Source organism: Amborella trichopoda, chromosome 10, assembly GCF_054954075.1.
Source record: "Amborella trichopoda isolate Santa Cruz 75 chromosome 10, AtrichopodaSantaCruz75HAP2 v2.0, whole genome shotgun sequence".
NCBI lineage: Eukaryota > Viridiplantae > Streptophyta > Magnoliopsida > Amborellales > Amborellaceae > Amborella > Amborella trichopoda.
The window spans coordinates 2,178,962-2,197,349 of NC_142345.1; the positions used below are offsets into that span (position 1 = coordinate 2,178,962).

Genomic DNA, 18,388 nt, shown 5'->3' on the forward strand with positions numbered 1-18,388 from the left:
TTCAGTACTAGGGGTGGCAATGAAACCAGACCCAACTTGAGACCCAAGGGCTAATTCTGGTGGGTCCAAAACATGGACCTAACAGGTTGGATCTAGGTCCAAATCTTGAATCTGAATAATATTTGGGTCCGGGTCTGGGTCCAATGATATTTTTTGGTCTCAATATATAAAATATATTTAAATCTAGTTAAATACATATATATTTTAATTTTGGCTGTGATTTGTATAGAGCCTAGGCTCTAAACAATCAAATTAGAGCCTACCTTAAAATAGTATTGAGAAATGTAGTTTCAATATTAGAAATATTTGTGACAGCCTTAAAATATATTGTCATATTTATTTATAAAGTTTAAAGCTTAAAAAAATAGTGGAGATTGACATATTTATGAAAACTTGAAATATGACGGTCCAAAAAAGCATTACAAAATATGTTGTTTCCAAAACTTGCAATCTATTTTTTTCTCATGTTCATGCATCTTGATGTTGAGATGATCAATTTGAAATTATTTGAGCATCCAAACAACCTCTTTTAGTGAAATTTTTGAGGTAGGCTCAAATTTGATTGTTTAGAGTCTCGGTTCTATATAAACTTTTCCCTTTAATTTTTGAGTCGGAGCCGGAACTTTGTTTGGGTATATGGGTCTGACCCGACCTGTTGCCTCCACCAGTTCACAAAGCCCTTGCTGCGTATGGGTGCTTTTCGTCACATTCAAATGGGGTACTTTGGTCTTTATATTTTACCCCAGTAAAGAGTACGAGGACTTCCTTTTAACAGAAACTATAAATACTAAGCATGTAATTGTGCTCTGAAACTCACTTCTTCGATCGTCTCATTACTCACTATTCATGAAAAATCGAGATTTTCCATGATTTTTTTGTCTATTTATTTTCATGGTACCAAAATTCATTGATCTCTTCTCAGTGAGCTGATTTCATGTGATTTCGTGCTTTTTAAATGGCTTCATCATCTGGCCTTTTCGGTTCTCTTCTCTGCTTCGCGCTGGTGCTCAACCTCTGCAACTGCAAAACCTTAAAAAGGGATGGTAAATTTGAAACCCTACTTTTAGTTTCTTCTTAAATGTGTATGAAGCGCTTGGATTTCTTGTGTTATGTAGCTTTTGTGTTTTTTGATGGATTAGGGTTTAATGAAGTCGGAAATTGAGGTTAATTTGTGATAGTAATACTATTTATTTCAAATTATTTTTACTGTTTAAGCTTTGTTTTTCCCACGATCTTTGATGCTGTCATTGTCTCATGCATTTAGAAACTGGATCTGAGGGTGAAGCTTAGAGGTCAATGAACTAGCGTCTTGGAAAGTCTCAAAACGAGGTTATTTTTGTAATTTAGTCCACTAATAATTCAGCTTCTTCTTCTGTTGTGTTCAATTTTTTCCCTGCATTTGTAACTGAGATTTTGACGCAATTTTTTTGCATTTTGTGATATTAATTTCAGTCTTTTACTGTTTATTCCCGTATTTTGTGATCTGATATTATTTTAGATTATGTTGTGAAGCTTTCATGTGGTTTGGAAACTGCACTTTTTATGAATATGGCGCGATGAAATTTAGTGGTTGAAACCTTTTGTATAGGTCACTTGTGTTGTATTTGCTGCTCACTGCTTTGTTTGGGTTCCTGTTTCTGAATTCGTGGCTGACTATGTCTTTTTATTCAATATGGATTAGGTTTTGTTACATATTAAGAAATCAGGGATAGATATTTTAATTCTATTCCCCTTCTTTTGATTTCATGGTTTCAAATTGTGCCAGGGTCTTATTTATTTCTATGATTGGTTGTTTAGAATTTATAAGTAGCTTGCAATTACTTGTTCTTAACTATCGAAAGCTTATTGATAAGTTGAGATGGTGGTTCATGAAGCACTGCAGCTTGACTTTGGCTATAAAATTTTCAACTGCGTTGTAATTTTCCAATACATGGTGGAGTGTTTCTAATAAATTGTTACCTATATGGCATGTACAAGAACAAGTTTTGGATTTTGTCGTAATTTCATAATTATTGAACTGTGTTTGAGAACCTTCAATGCTTATATTTGTATTTCACATATTTCCTTTATCTTCTCTAATTCTTCTCACGATTTGTTAAATAGTAAAGAAATTCATAAACATGATGATGGTTCTGGCTGTAGTGAAAGCATTGAATGAAATCAAGGCATCTCTTGGCTGGAGGGTTGTGTATGCATGGGTTGGAGATGATCCTTGTGGAGATGGTGACTTGCCACCATGGTCTGGTGTGACATGCTCTAGTCAAGGTGACTATAGGGTCGTGACAGAATTGTAAGTAATTTGTGCGTGTTTGTTTTCTTTCTCTTTTGTCTATTTAATTTTTGTGAATTATTTTTTGGATATTTTTATTAGATTCTCCTATTTTTTAAGAACAGACACTCCAAATTTCAAGCGATTTGGATTTAAAATAATAATAATTAAAATTCAAATACGAAATGCAATCATGACCATTAGATCAGCCTAGATTCAATCCGGGACATTGAGCGTTTACGTTAGCTGTCAGCTAGCGGGCTAACCTCAAACTCTCCCATGTTTGAAGTGTACTTATCTTTCTAATGTTGTGCACTATTTGGATCATAAGATAGAGCTATCACTCTTTTTTCTTTTCTTGTGTTTTTTATTTGATTCAGAAGGCCAATTTCATGCCTAATAGATTGAGATATAAAAGAAAGGAAGACTGTAAGAAAAGTATTGTGGGGAAGTTACAAAGCATCCAGTGCAGAATGTACTCCATTAGATTATGGTTTCACATCATTAAACTGAGTCCCCATATAGTGAACATCTTGTGAGCAAACTATATTTAACTGCTGGTCAGCAAACTAATGCAATAGTTCTCTCGCTAGTGAACAATGAATGCATTTGACATGTGTTAACTATTTGAGTTATTGAAAAAGAAAAAAGAAATATGTTAGCTATTTGAATAGAATGATTATTTTTGCAAGCGAACTAATGCGATAGTTGTGAGAAAAAAGACTTCAGGGGTCATTGTTGGGATTGTATTTTATGGAAATAGGGCAAAGTTGGAATTATTAAATTTTAGTTTAGATAAGTAAATATTTATTGGAGATTGATGTAGTGTATGCTAGCTAAAATGTGAAGACATTCAAAGCTTCATACTATAGTGGCATGGAAACTTGGTTATTTGCATATAAATGGAAGCTTGTATTTCTTGCTTAAATTGTACTGAATCCAATTTTTATTTTTTAAGTTTTGAGAGGTTTGTTAATTTTTCCACTTATTAGCGTCATTCAGTTGGTCGTTATCAATTGTCTATACCTTTTCTAAAAAGGTTTGCATATACCTTTCAAAAGAATGTGATTAGTGGTGCATTGTATATCATGCGTTTTTTTGGTAAACAAGAATGCTTATTGGTGTTCATTTTTAATTTTTATTCTTTATTATTGACAGGGAAGTTTATGCAGTTTCCATAGTTGGCCCTTTCCCTATTGCTGTGACGAACCTTCTGGATTTGACTAGACTGTAAGGATTCTTCCCTGCATGGACAGTACATAATTTTATAAATGCAATGCTTAAGAGGAATATGCTAATTTTGGTAGTGTGCTGCATAAGTACCTTTTAGTTTCTCTCAATTTCTATGACATAAACATCAAGAGTCTTTGTCTCCCTGGTTTAGTCTCGGAAAGATATCTCCATATCACCTATTTTTAAGATTCATATCTTGACAAACCCAAGGTTTCAAAAAATATCTTTTGACGCCCCGACCACTTTAAACCTATTTTTAACCTAAATAAATGTGAGAAAGATATGCTCTTTCTAAACCCAATCTTTTCTCTCTCTTCAGTTATATACTCCAAACTTCTCTCTTTCTCTCTCTTTATGTGTTCTCTCATTCTTTCTCTTCCTGTTTTCTCTCATTATCTCTCTCCTCCTGTGTTTCTCCCAACACCTCTCTCTCTCCTTCTGGCAACCTCTCACCTCCATGAAACCCTTCTCTCTCTAGAAGTTTGGGAGGATGACTTTTAGAAAAGGCATGTTTTTTTAGATTTATTTGGCCTAAAAAAACAAGTTTTAAATAACTCAGGGGGAAGAAATTAAATGTACAATTTTTATGCCCCAAGATATCTTTTAAAACCTTGGGTCTATTGTGAAATGAAACTTAAAAATAAGGGGCATAAAGATATTTTTCCGTTTAGTCTCTATCTTTTTCTTTAAGATACTCCAAGAGCTTCAATGACGGGTGACTCCTATTTACTATCCTTGCACTTGATATTTCCATGTAGTTATCTTATGGGGGAAGAAAATGTCTGAGATGCTTCTTTTTTCATTAATTTTTTATTTTTATATTTTCATAAGTTCCTCTCCTTTCTCATTGTTAATTTTCTTTGCTTTTCATGTTTTTGGGTAATTGTTTTATATTTGATTTATTGCTTTAAGGCGGTTTCTTGGGGACATCTATGATGCCCTATTAAACAGTGTTATCTATCTGCAATTTCTTACAATGTCTTGAAGAAGAATTGTAACAAACTGAGACCCCAATTTATTTGCTTTATTTTAAATTTTCTAACATATCCCAAATTAGTTAGCTTGATACTTCTTCAAACACATTTGGTATAAGTGAATTATTTTTCGTAGGATATTCATCTAAATACCCATGGGAGATGAATTATTTAGCATTCTATGCATGTCTTTTCATTTATTTTCAAAATACCCATCAAAAGACATATGATCATGACTTGGAAGAGTTGCAAATGGGTAAAATATTGAATCCCATTTTTCATTTATCTCATGTTTTCTATTACCAAACCTTGTTTGCGACATTTGTTTTCTGATTCTATTTCTGAGTATTCCATAATCCCGAGTAGGATTATGGAAATGATGGATGGCACCTACCGTACTATTGGGTTTCACTCTCCCTTAATCACCTCTTATATTTGAAATGGACATTGAAGACATTTAAGAGTTTATAATTTTTCCCATAATCGGTGGGATTGTATTAGAGTGCTTTTCCTTCACTCTGCAATCTTTTTGGTTTTGCTATGTTGAGAGTACGTTACACAACAACTTGGTTCTTTTGACCTTTTTTTTGTTCAGTTGACTAATATAGACCTTGTCATTCACAAATTTATTTGTGATGGACAAGTTTGCACAAAGTTGACAAATGCAACTCTGCATTAAAATATGAGGGTATGTACTCAATTTATGTTTAAAAACGATGTACAACATGTCCCATAGTGGTTCACTCTCTGATTTACCCTCTATCCTATTTCTAATGGATAGTCCAAGAGCATCAATGAGGAATTACTCTCATTTGTTATCCTTGCACTTTGATTTTTCCATGAAGAAATCTTATGGGGAAGAAAAGTGTTCTGCGATGCTTCTTCTTGTTTCGTTTATATCTATGTGTGTGTGTCTGTGCCCGTGCCCGTGTGCTTGTGAGCTGTATGAGTGCATGTGTGTGTATTTCCCTTTCTTTTATTTTTATTAAATTTATCTTCTTTTTCATATTTGCGTAATTTTTCTGTTTATCATTATTACTTTAAGAATGTTTCAGGGGATCTATGATAGCATACTAAACTGTGTTATCTAATCGCAAGCTCCTAGAAAGCCCTGTAGAAGAGTTGTAACCAATGTGAGGTCCAATTTGTTAAATCTTCAACTGATTTAGAATGTTCTATAGATGCATTCACAAGGTTCTTTCTTGGTGCTTGAGGTCAAGATTCTTATGGAGATTTATCTGTCTTTTTAATAGTTGTTGCAGCATTTGATATTTGCTGTCTGTAATGTGAAAAATGTTATTATACATTTAAAAAAAAGAAAAGAAAAAGGTAAATGCTATTATTATGTGGCACTCAGTTTTTAACTATAAATAATCATGATGCCTTTATCTGCCTCCTTTTCTTTCTTTCAAAATTGCTTGGTAAAAAATATCAAGAGATGTATTATTTGACTTTGTTTTAAATCATTTCATATACTGAGAAGGAATTGTTCATTAGGGCTGAGATATTGATGTCATCCTCACCCTGAGTTCAAATTCAGTGCATGCATAATATATATTTCATTGTCTTTGAATAACAGGGATTTCCATAACAACAAGTTGACGGGGCCAATCCCTCCACAAATTGGAAGACTTAAGCGCCTCAAAATATTGTATGCCTCCGCACTGTCTTGTAGTGCACTTAACTTGTAGAGTATCTTATTTCCGGCATAATAGCGAACATTATTCATACTGATGCTTCTATATACTGTAAGAATTTTCATTTTCTTACTTGAAATTTTCTTTCATAAACTTTATTCTTGTTTTATCGTGTGGATTGGCCATCTTTACATGATTCTGATTTGAGGCAAGTAATTTAATGTATTTGTTAAAAAACATTAAAGAAATTAAATATATGGCAATTTGTCAAAATGCACGTAAGAGATAACTATTTAGCATTTTTTCCTTTTCTTTTGATAAAATTTCAAAAAGCCTGTCAAAATACACATGATAATGAGTTAGAATAGTTTAAAATGGGTAAAATGTTAAAAATGTTGACTAGTAGATAAGTTCGTTGTATTTTGAGAAAATTCCCTTAAATGTAATAGGACACTTCTCTGGAAAATAGATAAAGGAGACACTGTCTTTGAGACCTCAAATACTGTGGAGGGATTATTCACCTTGACAACCTCCATATCATTTAATGCTTGTGCACGAGTCCACATGCATTCATGAATGAATGTTGTGATTTGACTTGCAAGTTGTGCGTATGCAAGGAAGTTATGGGGTTTAATTAGTGGTTTGGTTCCTCACCCCCAAAAACGAAAAGAGAAAAGACATGCCTAGAAATGTTTTAGTTCATCTGTTTATATTATTCGAATTGATCTCATGTCCATCAGAAACTTGAGGTGGAACAAGCTACAAGATGTGATTCCTCCAGAAATTGGTGAACTTAAGCAGCTAACTAGTCTGTAAGTTCTCTTCATTGCATTTCATTGGAATTTTCAAATTTTTAATGAGATCTTTCCTAATCTTTAACAGCAACATTTTGCAGATACCTGAGCTTCAACAATTTGAAAGGAGAAATCCCAAAGGACCTGGCCAACCTTCCTGAGCTTCGTTACCTTTATCTTCATGAGAATCGCCTGATTGGACGTATTCCTCCAGAATTAGGAAACCTCCCAAATCTTCGCCACCTGTATGTCCAGTCTTTTTTTTTTTCTGGTTGTTTGGTTTGGTCTGGCTTATCTTGTGCCTGTAAAATGAAACGATTGCTTTTGATCCTTCTTTGAGTTAAATGGGTGTCTGTTTCGTTTTCAGAGATGTTGGCAATAACCATTTGGTGGGAACTATAAGGGAGCTTATTCGAGTAGAAGGCGGCTTTCCCAAATTGCGTAACCTGTGAGTGGGTGCTGGAACTAGAATATGAGGATTATCTCTCTCTGGTGCACTCACATTTGCATGCTCTCACTCGCTCTTAGATAAAAATTTATTTAGTGTCTAAATAGTTATATGCGTTGCCCTTAATAGAGCAGAATGACGAACCAGGATTTGTGTAGCCAAACCCTATTAGTTAAGAAATGGCTCTGACAATGATGATGATGATGATGATGATGATGAGATAGTTATATAAGTTATGAACTTTCTACTTGCCAAGTTTAATTAGGGAAACATATAAAAGTTACACAAGACTGTAGTTGCTTTGAAATCTTGATGCCAAAAAATCTTCCCTACTTACAACCATAGTTGCTACGCATGCATACTGAGCTGGTCACTCGATCTATGGGCAAAATGTTCCTTAAAACCACAATATTGAATGTTCGTGAACTTAAAAATAACTCCTGTTTGCAAGTTTAACTGTGTCAAACTTGGAAATTCCATTGGCACTTGCGTTTATCTTTTATTTATTTTATTTACTTTCTTAGACATGCATGATTCTTGGATTTTTGTTTTCCTTGGGAATCCATATGACAACCAAAATATCTTATGTTTACACCTAGTACCAGTTTATCTGGCACATTTGGAGTTAAAAAGAAGCCTATCAGCAGACTTGGAAGAAATGCTTCATATTATTCATGACAGAAATATGAAGTCTTCCTATCGCTCGTTGACATGGCTCACATGTCCAAACCAACACATGAATATCTAGCATTCTGTCTGGATTGTTTGCTTGATATGCTTTTGTAAACTCAAAATATGCAAAATGCATATCCTTCTTCATTCTGTAAATTTTGTTTCTAAGCTAGTAGCTTCCTAAAATGAAGTCTTGCTTTGAAGTGGAAATCAATTGTGCATGTGTTCTTAAGAATCCTTGACACTTCTCTAAAGAATCCTCGATCAAGTGTCAAGACTAAGGAGAGGACTGCAAAATTCTTTCAATATGCTTCTAAAACTGAATTGCATTTGTTTTTAATTGAAGTTATATTTCGAATCTATTAATACTTGTGAGTTTTATGACCCCAGGTACCTCAATAACAATTATTTGACTGGCGGCATACCCACCCAGCTTGCAAACTTAACTAATTTGGAGATTTTGTAGGTGCCGTTTTTCAAAAATCAAAATTTGATTGCCATCCATTTATTTACTTGAGTTCTTTACTTGAGTTCTTTTCTTGAGCTCCATTATTTTGCTTAGACTTTAGTATTTTGGACAAAATTAGTGATCTTGCTCATGTGACATGATTATCTCATTTTGGTTTAGGTATCTTTCAAACAATAAGATGTCTGGACCAATCCCAGCAGGGCTTGCTTCTATTCCTCGATTAACTTACTTGTGAGTCTTTGTCTTACCTTGTCATTTTATTACTTGGAATTTCTGCTATATTTAGTTGATGACTTTATCCTCATACTTGCTATAATAGGCTGTAAGAAAGTGTGTACAAAATAAAGCAAAAACATGTTGTTGTTAAGCAACAACTATTTGATTCAAGTATCAAACAAAGAAAGCATGTGTAGGTACTCAATATTTATGTTTAAGCTATACAAATCAGGACAAGTTCCCTATTTAAAGTCAACTTCCTCAACACTCACACACACATGCACACAAAAAAAGACATGTTCACCATTGGAAGTTGTAAAGGCTAGAACATGTTCACTATTGGGAGCTGTAAAGGCTAGAATGAAGGTTTCTTTTCGCTGCAGCAAATAGGAACCCCATTCTAGAAAGAGAATAAAAGTATGGTTAGCATAGATTTATGGGGGTTCTACTAAGCATGAAACGATCACATCTGAGCCAGAATCTTTTCTATTTTCTTTAATTTATTCAATGGTGATTGATATCTATACTGATTTCACATTTTCTATTACTTGAATCAAGAAATGTATTCATTGTTCCTTCGCTTGATTATATACTGGACTATTGACATGGTAACAATTTATGTGAAAGCTACTGAAATTAATTGCCTGTTGGATGTTCTCCCTTCTGGTATTCCTCCTCTTGGTATTAGGACCTGATATTCCCCATGCTTGTCAGTATGGTTTTCTTTTGGTGTCAGGGACCGACAATTGTTATAAGCTTGCCAGTATGCTTCGTTGCCTGTGTTGGAAAATTGAGCCACAATCTTTTCTATTGTCTTTAATTTTTTTTGTTTTTTTGTACCCAGACGAGTCTCTAAAAGACTCAGTCTAACCTGTGGGGCCTGACTTAGGCTCGGGACCCTTACGAGTCTTCACTTGAGTCCTTGTTTTAACATAGTTCATGACAACCTCAAGTTCTTAATTATATTTTAATTTTAGTAGGATCAATGGCGATTAGAGATGATTGATGAGGTTGAAATTGTTTTAGGGTTGGGTATTATGGTCTCCTTGTATAAGGTGTATAAACTAAGTCCTTTCAGAGTGGATGGACTGTTGCTACTGAGAGTTTGCTTTTTGAAGTTTCTTTAGGATTTCTTGTTTTTGTGTTCCAACTTAGGCAGAAACATGGGATCTTTGATTGCAATTCGAAGGAGGAACTTCTCAGGAAGTAATGCCTTTGGTTATTTCCTAGAAAAGAGAAAGTGAATACTGGTTGCATGCCCCCGTGTGCGTGTGCGTCTGCATGTGTGTGTGTGTGTGTGTGTGAGAGAGAGAGAGAGAGAGAGAGAGAGAGAGGGAGTGATGAATTGGGTAACTCTTCGTGGAAATGTTGGGTATTTGCTATTTCAAATACAGGAGGCGCTGATGTGTAGTTATGAGAAAGAAAAGATGAGATGTGGTAAATAGTTTACTGCATAATTCCAACTGCGTGTGTGTGTGAGAGATAGAGAGAGAGAGAGAGGAGGGGGAATTAACTGGGTAATTCTTTGTGCAAATGTTGGGTATTTGCTATTTCAAATATGGGGGTGATGATGTTATTAGAAAGAAAAGACGTTAGTGGTAAGTAGATTACTGTGGTATTGTTCTGACTACATGTGTGAGTGTGTGTGTGTGAGAGAGAGAGAGAGAGGGGGGGGATGAACTGGGTAACCTGTGTGTGGGTGTGGGTGTGTGTGTGTTGAGAGAGAGAGAGAGAGATGAATTGGGTGTTGTTTAATTCTTTTGACTGTTGTATATCCTCTCTCTCTCTCGTTCTCATTGGAGGGTTGCTGTGGCAGACATATGTATATCACCTAACTTCAAATGTAAAACAAAGTCGACAGAAATTTAAAATTTATATATTGCATAATCAGTCTTATTTCTCATGCACTCATCTTTTTGGAGTTTTGTATGACTCAGGTACTTGGATCATAATTTATTCACTGGAAGGATCCCCGATGCCTTCTACAAGCACCCATTCTTGAAAGAAATGTAAGTTCTTCCTTCTAATTCAATGCCTCTTTTTTAATTAGAAATAATGAAAAATAAATAAAATGACCAGATTGCCTGAAAAATCCAATGAGCTCATTAAATCAACCAGTTTATCAACAAAGTGGTTACTTCTTAAAAATATTTTCAATTATCTCCCCAACAATTTTGTTAGAAAGTCTCGAAACTGCCCTTGTTTGGTTATGTATCCTGGAACGAATAAGGGCATTATAGTAATTTGACTATTTAAGTCACTTGAGGCAAGTGATCTAAATATGTCCACTTGTTTTAGGTTCCAAAACATTTTCATTAGAAAAACCTTGTTTAGAACTTAGAAAATGTACGATCGTACTTGTAATTTGGCTCTATCCAAGCCACTAAGTGGAAAGATGCCCATATCCCTTTCTTGTTCCTTGTTGCAAAACCAAGAAACTATTTTCAATGAAAAAGCATATTCATGATTTGGCTCATGGAACAATGAAGGATATTTATGTGATATAGCTTAAGTACTTAATTAGCCACGTTATCAAATTTATATATGCAACTCTCTCACTCTCAGTTGTTTTGTTTGATCTAAACGGAGGGTTGGGATACTTTCACACATAATATCACTAGTGCGCCTCTCATTTTTTGATCTAGATATGATAACTCATACTCTATTGTTTTAATTTTTTTTTTTTACAAATCATATGAACATGAAATTTGGGGTGTGTCAGCATCTCAATGGGGCGCACCGACAAAATATATCAAAAAATATTTTTGAAAAAAAGATCAAACTACCTTTAGAAATTCTTTAGAAATTATAGGGGTAGTTTGGTTATTTTGTTTTTTTAAAAAACATTTTCTGATATTTTTGTGGATGTGACTCTAGAGGATGAGACGTCCCAAATTTGGTGTCAGCATGATTTGTAAAAAAAAACTAAAAATAAAAAAGTGTTTAGGCGTGACATTTTGATTGCGGTAGGCTCAACCGTCCATTTAGATCGGACAATTGAGATAGTGGTGGCATATATAAATTCCTTATAGCATATAGAAAGCTTTCCTTTATAAAAAAAAATGTGCTACTTTTTCAGGTTCCCAAATCTAAAACAAGGATAGTTTGGATATTTCCTAACAAAGTAATGTTGCAGGTACCTTAAGAAATGGTTATTAAAAATTAGTTGTTTTAACCTCATTGATTTGTGAGGTGGTTTGACCGCTTAAGTGAGATTTTCCCATTTGATTTTTTTTATTTTTTTAAAATGAAAAAATGCAAACAGGAAAATGCTGATTTAGGGTTGTTTGAAAGTGAAGAATGAAAAAATTGAGATTGTACAGGTACATTGAAGGGAACCAGTTCAAGCCAGGTGCGAACCCAATTGGTGTCCACAAAGTCCTTGAGGTATCAGACTCTGAGTTCCTCTTCTAATTTTCTCCAATTCTTTTATTTGTTTAGTGTTCTAGTCTCTATAGATCAAACTTAAAAATAATTTTGTCCAATGCTAAACTGCATTTGCCTAAAGGTGGCTTCCTCTCTCTCTCTAAACTGGATTTGCCAAAAGTTGGCTTCCTCTCTCTCTCTGAACTGGATTGTTAAAGTTGGCTTCCTCTCTCTCTCTCTCTCTCAATTCCTAGCTGTCTGTGATATTGGTTGAACTCATATTCTTCAAAATGAATTAACACGTTGCCCTATGATGTATGTAGACAAAGAGGAGTCACGTTATTATAATTATAATTAAATGCCCTCCGTCTCTCTGAAGGATCTCTGTTTAGAATAGGTTTAGTGCGGTTTTCTCTTAGATTTTGTGGGAACACATGGTGTGCCTTTGCAAGTGGGTTTACTCATCTGACACGGTTCCTCGACATTCGTTTCCCTATATCATCAACTAATGATAAATATATGAGATAATGATAAATTAATGATAGAGAGAGAGAGATGGTTAAACACGTGCTACGCTTGAAAACATAGAAAATAACATAAATTATTAAATGAGCAAAAAGGAGATAATACGAGAGATGGTGAGAGAGAGAGTAATAGCTATGGAGTGTTCATTTGTTAAAATTTATTGTTGTATGGGTATGGAGTGTTCGTTTGTGCAAGTTTATAGAGAACGTAATATAGAGGCGGATGCTAAATAAAAATTGGAGTTACTGTTGAAGCTTTAACGATTGTGTAATTTTTTATTTTTTTTGTTCTCCTTGTTTTCAGTTTTTTTTTAATGTAATTTTTTTTTCCTGTTGTATTGCCCAAATGGCTTTCACTGTGGGAAGAAGTTTATGTAGAGCCACGGCTCTAAACACTCAAACTAGAGCCCACCTCAAAAATATCACTAGAGGTTGTTTTGATGCCCAAACATCTTCAAATTGATTATCTCGGCATGAAAATGCATGGACATGAGAAAAATAGATTGTCAATTTTCAAGATTATCAAGTTTTTATAGATATGTTCGATCTACACTATTTTTAAAGCTTCAAATTTTATAATTAATGATGAAAATATAATTTAAGGCTATCCCAAAGCTTTTCAGTATTGAAACTACATTTCTCTCGACACTATTGGAATGTACGCTTTACTTTGATTGTTTAAAAGCATCGGCCCTATCCAAATTGCACCCTTGAGTGTGATGTAATTTGCAAGCGATGATGCGATAAAATTGTTAGTGATTCCCAAAAACATAACAAAAATTATCAAATGAGTAGAAAGGAGCCAAAGTATTGGAGGGTACATTACATACGTGAGATGCTTGAGGTATGCGATAGATTGACACAAATGCATGCAAAAAGGCAATATGAAGTTGTGTGTGTGTGAGATGAAATCAGTATATGGCAGTGCTTGAAAAATAGTTTTTACTCGGCCGAGTTAATCGGGCTCAGGCCCTTGTCAAGCCCGAGTTGTTCGAGTTGGAGGTCCAATTAAAAAAAATAAAAAAATACAAAAATTAAAAAATCATATTTGTAACATGTTTATTTATGTTTTATACCATTTTGGCATTTTGGCAAATATTGGAAAGTATTTTGGCTATCAATACTTATTTTTACATTTTTCTCATCCTTTAAAATAAATTAAAAATACGTTTGGTTGCAAACTCATTTTTTAAAATTTATTTTTGTTACTTTTTTAATCATGCTTGGTTAAATTTTACTTTGAATATATATTTTTATATTTTTGTATTTTTTTAATTATTTTTAGGTACTACAGTACACGGCCGTCCTCGGGCGAGTATTCGGCAGGGGTATGTCCGAGTTGTCGGCCTGAGGTCGACTTTTCCAACACGCTATAACGGAAATACTGGAAAGTTAAAAACGCGCTTATACGAACTAACAAGTGCGTGAGAGAGACAGGGATAGAGACAAACTTATGCATGGGTTTATTAAAGTAATAATATTATTATGAGAGAATACTTCATGTGGATATTATTAAAGTAATACTGATATGAGAGATACGAACTAACAAGTGCATGAACTAACAAGTGCATGAGAGAGACACATATCAGTGTTATCTATCAGAATTGGATCGGCTTGGACAAATTTGGGGAGATTATGCTTTTGATCATCTCACATTTATAAAAATATATATAAAAAAAAACCTTAAAATAAATAAAATGTCCAAATACCTCTTAATTTCCAAAATTTGAAAGGGTATTTTGGTCATTTTTATTTAACTTAATTATATATTTTTTAATACTTTTTGAAATGTTTTATGTGGGAAATATTAATGCTCAAAATTTGAGCTTAATCAGATATATATAAAAAAAAAACAACATTAAAAATACAATATTCACTATAAGAAAGTTGTATTAGGTATAAAATATAAAATACATAGAACTATTTTTTAATTTCATAAATAAAAACTGGGTTTTTTTTGGTAATTTTCCTTTTATCTATTATAGCCACTAAAGCCCTTGATTGCATTAGAATCACTGGATATTACTTTTAGATGCTATGTCCTATTACCCAATTTGAGGTTATATGTTTGAATCACCTTGGGTTTGTGAATTTGGTCTAAGAAGTGTGAGGATTTTAAACCTTCTCTTAACCCATCCCAATCCCGCGTAAAAAGGGTGAGTCGTGTTAGATAGGCAGCAAACGTAAAATTTTTTCAAAACTTTTCGTAGATTGGTCATTGGACATGTTAAGACTCTGGTCCAGTTAAAACTGATATACCTTCCAATAAAGAGTACATCTAAATTTATGAAACATGTTAAAAAGAAAAATTCATGTTTGATTGTTCTAATTGATCATCAATTCATGTTTATCTAATTAGTTAAAATTGATTTTGACCAATTTTCAACTAAACATGAATTTTGTTTTGAACTAACTTAAGTACTAATCGATAGACCAACTGGTTGGACCAGCCGATCCAATTGGGTTTTGATAGGATTGCCCACACTAGCCAAAAAGAGGGAGACTTACATTAAGGAGACTTATTCAAAGGATATTTCCTTTCAATTTTTATATCACACCCATTTATGGAAATTGATTGTTTTCTAGCCATCTATGTTACATAGATACAAACTATGACATGGATGAGAGTGTTTAAAATGTGAACCCCGAAAAATGACTTCTAGGCATGATATGTTCGTACAAATATACAATTATTGATATAGATGTATACGTCTATATATACATATATTAAAATCTATATGTAGTTTTTTTTGGACAAGTAAAATATATATATAGTTCGCATTTACATTTACATATACAACAATTTATATCATACAATAATAATAAAACATCCAAATAATAATAATTAAATTAACAAAAAGTTATTTTGTGAATCTGAATTTTACTCATTACAAGTTCTTATAGGCCAATCCAAGATTGCATCGTAATAATATATAAAAAAGTTACAAAGTATTAGCTAATTATTATTTCAAAATGTAGCAACTTTATTGCGTGGCTATTGAAAATAGACCAAATGCATTCATTTAAAATACAAGCTTTCAAAACTAGTAAAAATCAATTATTAAGACAAAATAAAGTACATTACAATTTGTGTTATTAATGTCAAAAAAGGTGGAATAGTAACAATCTTATATGGCACAAGAATGGAAGCGAGAAAAGTTGAAAAAAACTAGTTGGGGAAGAAGAGACCTTAGAAAGTTTTATGGTAGCAAAAACAATTTAGGATTTATGGAAACCCTAATTTAACAAATAAAAATATTTTTTATTTGTTTATTCTAAACTATTTATTTTATTTCAAAATACTTATTACTTTTAAAATAAAAACTCTTCAATGGAGAATAAAGATTTTTAAAAAGCAGAAACACTACTTTCAAAAAAAGAAATGTGTCTAACACAAGGGACACAATAATGAATATTTAATAATATGGTACACATGTCTAAGAATTTCGACACATGTAACCATATCGCCCAAGTGTGGACACATGGTCATGTCCCAAAAACATACATGTCTATATTTCATAATTTGCTACCGATATGATTTAGGGCTGAACACTTGCTTCATAATCGTAATTTTACGAGGAAATGTGTAAATGTTAAGAGAGAGAGAGAGTTTCCATGAAATGAAATTCATATGTTCTACAATTCTATTAGAATATTAGGTAGGGGGAGAATTGTGCATGAGAAATAACTTTTTTTTTTGTTTTTCTTTTTTCTTTGATAGAGGGGCAAACTCCTTAGCATACTATCTAGCTAAAGGAGGGATTTCTTTGCCTTTTTTTTAAATTTTTTTTTCTGATGTAATTTCCTTTTAGCATGACTTTATAAGGTAATATTAGTAAAAAAAAAAGACGTATTTGGTTTCATTAGATCACGAGTGAGAGAGAGGGGGAATAGATTTTTCCAAAAAAATAAATTCTTCTTAGTACAGCTAGAATATTTCAAGTTTCCAACGACTTGCCAGTGAAAAATGACTTAGTTGTCCTACAGAATGGCCATATATAGACCTAATTTCATGGTCCACCCCCAGTACAAAAGCACATGTATTTTAGCACCGGATTCTCCCTTCTTTCTCTTTTCCATAACTCTTTGGTTGTCACCCCATTTCCTCTCTCTTCTCCCAAAGCCATGGGCACCCTCTCTTTGGCCCCACAGTCTACTCCTAGGACTGTCCCTAAATTGGCTCACATTTCAACTAAGCACTGCCTTGATTGGACACCACTCTCTCAGGGCTGACCCTACGCCGGGCCAGCTGTGTCCCCAGCCCGGTCTTTGAACCCAAATGGTCGGCCTGTAAGGATGCAATGTGTTAGAACTTGTAATTTTGTATAATTGGGCTTTAAGCCCTCGTGGAAGATAGTATTATTGAGCTTATAGAATATGTGATAGGTTACAAAATTGTGTACTACTGAATAAACTAATATATATATAACAAATTACATTATTAGTATGGATACACATAAAAAGAAAAAAAATATTGTTCCAAAAAATAAAGACAGGTTTTTATATTTCCACACAATGGACACAGACCTGAGGGGTAGACTGGATCTAGGTCTAGGTATGGATCTAAAAATTGGCTCTGGTGAGTCAGGTCTGGATCCAAATATTATACCTAAGCATTATTCTGGTCCAGTTGGAGGTCGGACTTGGACCTGTTGCCACCCCTAACGGCTCAGCCTTGTTTCGGCCTAAAAGTCGTGCCCCTCTCAAGGCCAGCCTAGGCCAAATAAGATAGGAAAAAAATAAACGAAAAAAAAAAAAATACGAATAAAATGAGGGCTGGGCCGGACCGGCCACCCAGCCCATTGCCCCTCTTTAGTTGGCCTCCCATTGCCAACTCATCACTTGGAGGGCATTCCTAAACCGGGCATTGCTACTCTCTCTCTACCAAAAATTAACTCCTCTTATTTTCTCTCTCTCCCCTCATTTTCTCGATATTCTATATCATTAATTGCTCTCTCTCTTCTTCTCCAAGCAAGGAGATGCATTGAAAATCGATAGTGTAGGAACCTAATTATGCACCAAATGTTGCCCTAAAACCTTGGATATCCACAAGTGCCCTACATTTCGGTGTCCTTATTTAGAAGAACTATGAACTCAAGAACAAAGTTTCGGGGTGCCTTTAATTTTTTTCTGGGGGGCAAATATAAGGGTGTACCAGACAGGACCTTGTTTTGCTTTCTCACACTAACAGTCAACCAGAAAAATTCTTAACTTAGAGAGAGAATGCCCTACCGTCGTCCCATGACAGATAAGGAGTGCCCCTATTGACCCACTTTTGCCCACCATCTGTCTTAAAACTCACTTTCTCTCTCTAAAATTCTCTCCCCACACAATCATATAATATGAAGGGTGGCAATGCACCCGGATCCAAGGGGTAGACCCGATCCGCTCTGGTGAATTTGGATCCAGTCAGGTCGGGTCCAGGTTGAGCCCTACCTTAACATGGAGATCCTCTTTCTCCCTACAAAGATCAAGGGCTAGCATGTCTCAGCTCTCTCTCTCTCTCTCTCTTCCCGGAATTCATCAATGTTTTTTTTTTCCTTTTCATGATTCTTCTATGTATAGAGGAGATATTCATATAATAATTCAAGCTCTATATCCATGCATAAAAAAAACACATACACATTCTCTCCCCATTCATCTCTCTCCCCGATATTTATCATTGGTCTCTTTTTTTTGGTGCGGTCAATATAGGGCCGAGGCTTTAAACAACAAAAGTAATTTAAAGTTTAACAAATAGTGTAGATCGATTAGAACTATAAAAACATGAAAATCTTGAAAATTAA

General features: G+C 34.1%; 1 protein-coding gene and 3 non-coding genes across 5 annotated transcripts; all 4 read left to right on the forward strand.

Moving 5' to 3' along the window:
* The first annotated feature begins 808 nt into the window (after positions 1-808).
* Positions 809-12,389, forward strand: LOC18427940 (Leucine-rich repeat (LRR) family protein). Of its 2 annotated transcripts, none has more exons than XR_016043099.1 (11): positions 809-1,043; positions 2,143-2,290; positions 3,428-3,499; positions 6,056-6,127; positions 6,854-6,925; positions 7,009-7,152; positions 7,275-7,355; positions 8,418-8,493; positions 8,656-8,727; positions 10,650-10,721; positions 12,036-12,389. XR_016043099.1 is itself a non-coding variant. In XM_006836982.4 (11 exons), the coding sequence occupies exons 1-11, from the start codon at positions 956-958 to the stop codon at positions 12,124-12,126; spliced, it is 984 nt and encodes a 327-aa protein (XP_006837045.1). In that variant the 5' UTR covers positions 809-955; the 3' UTR covers positions 12,127-12,389. The 2 variants fall into 2 exon arrangements, 1 of the variants encoding a protein (XP_006837045.1); XM_006836982.4 differs by having other exon boundaries at positions 8,418-8,489.
* On the forward strand, positions 4,423-4,516 carry LOC148779996 (small nucleolar RNA snoR27). The gene has a single exon (XR_016043497.1). It is a non-coding gene; the product is annotated as a small nucleolar RNA snoR27 (small nucleolar RNA).
* LOC148779997 (small nucleolar RNA snoR26) lies at positions 5,262-5,357 on the forward strand. The gene has a single exon (XR_016043499.1). It is a non-coding gene; the product is annotated as a small nucleolar RNA snoR26 (small nucleolar RNA).
* LOC148779998 (small nucleolar RNA snoR27) lies at positions 5,530-5,621 on the forward strand. Its single transcript, XR_016043498.1, has one exon. It is a non-coding gene; the product is annotated as a small nucleolar RNA snoR27 (small nucleolar RNA).
* Positions 12,390-18,388: the final 5,999 nt, after the last annotated feature.

Bases quoted from the DNA above. Each gene is read 5' to 3' on its own strand.
- LOC18427940 (XM_006836982.4), top strand. From the start codon at position 956: ATGGCTTCATCATCTGGCCTTTTCGGTTCTCTTCTCTGCTTCGCGCTG. The intron at 7,153-7,274 runs GTATGTCCAGTC...TTTCGTTTTCAG, and splicing joins CTCCCAAATCTTCGCCACCT to AGATGTTGGCAATAACCATT. The intron at 7,356-8,417 runs GTGAGTGGGTGC...TTATGACCCCAG, and splicing joins TTTCCCAAATTGCGTAACCT to GTACCTCAATAACAATTATT.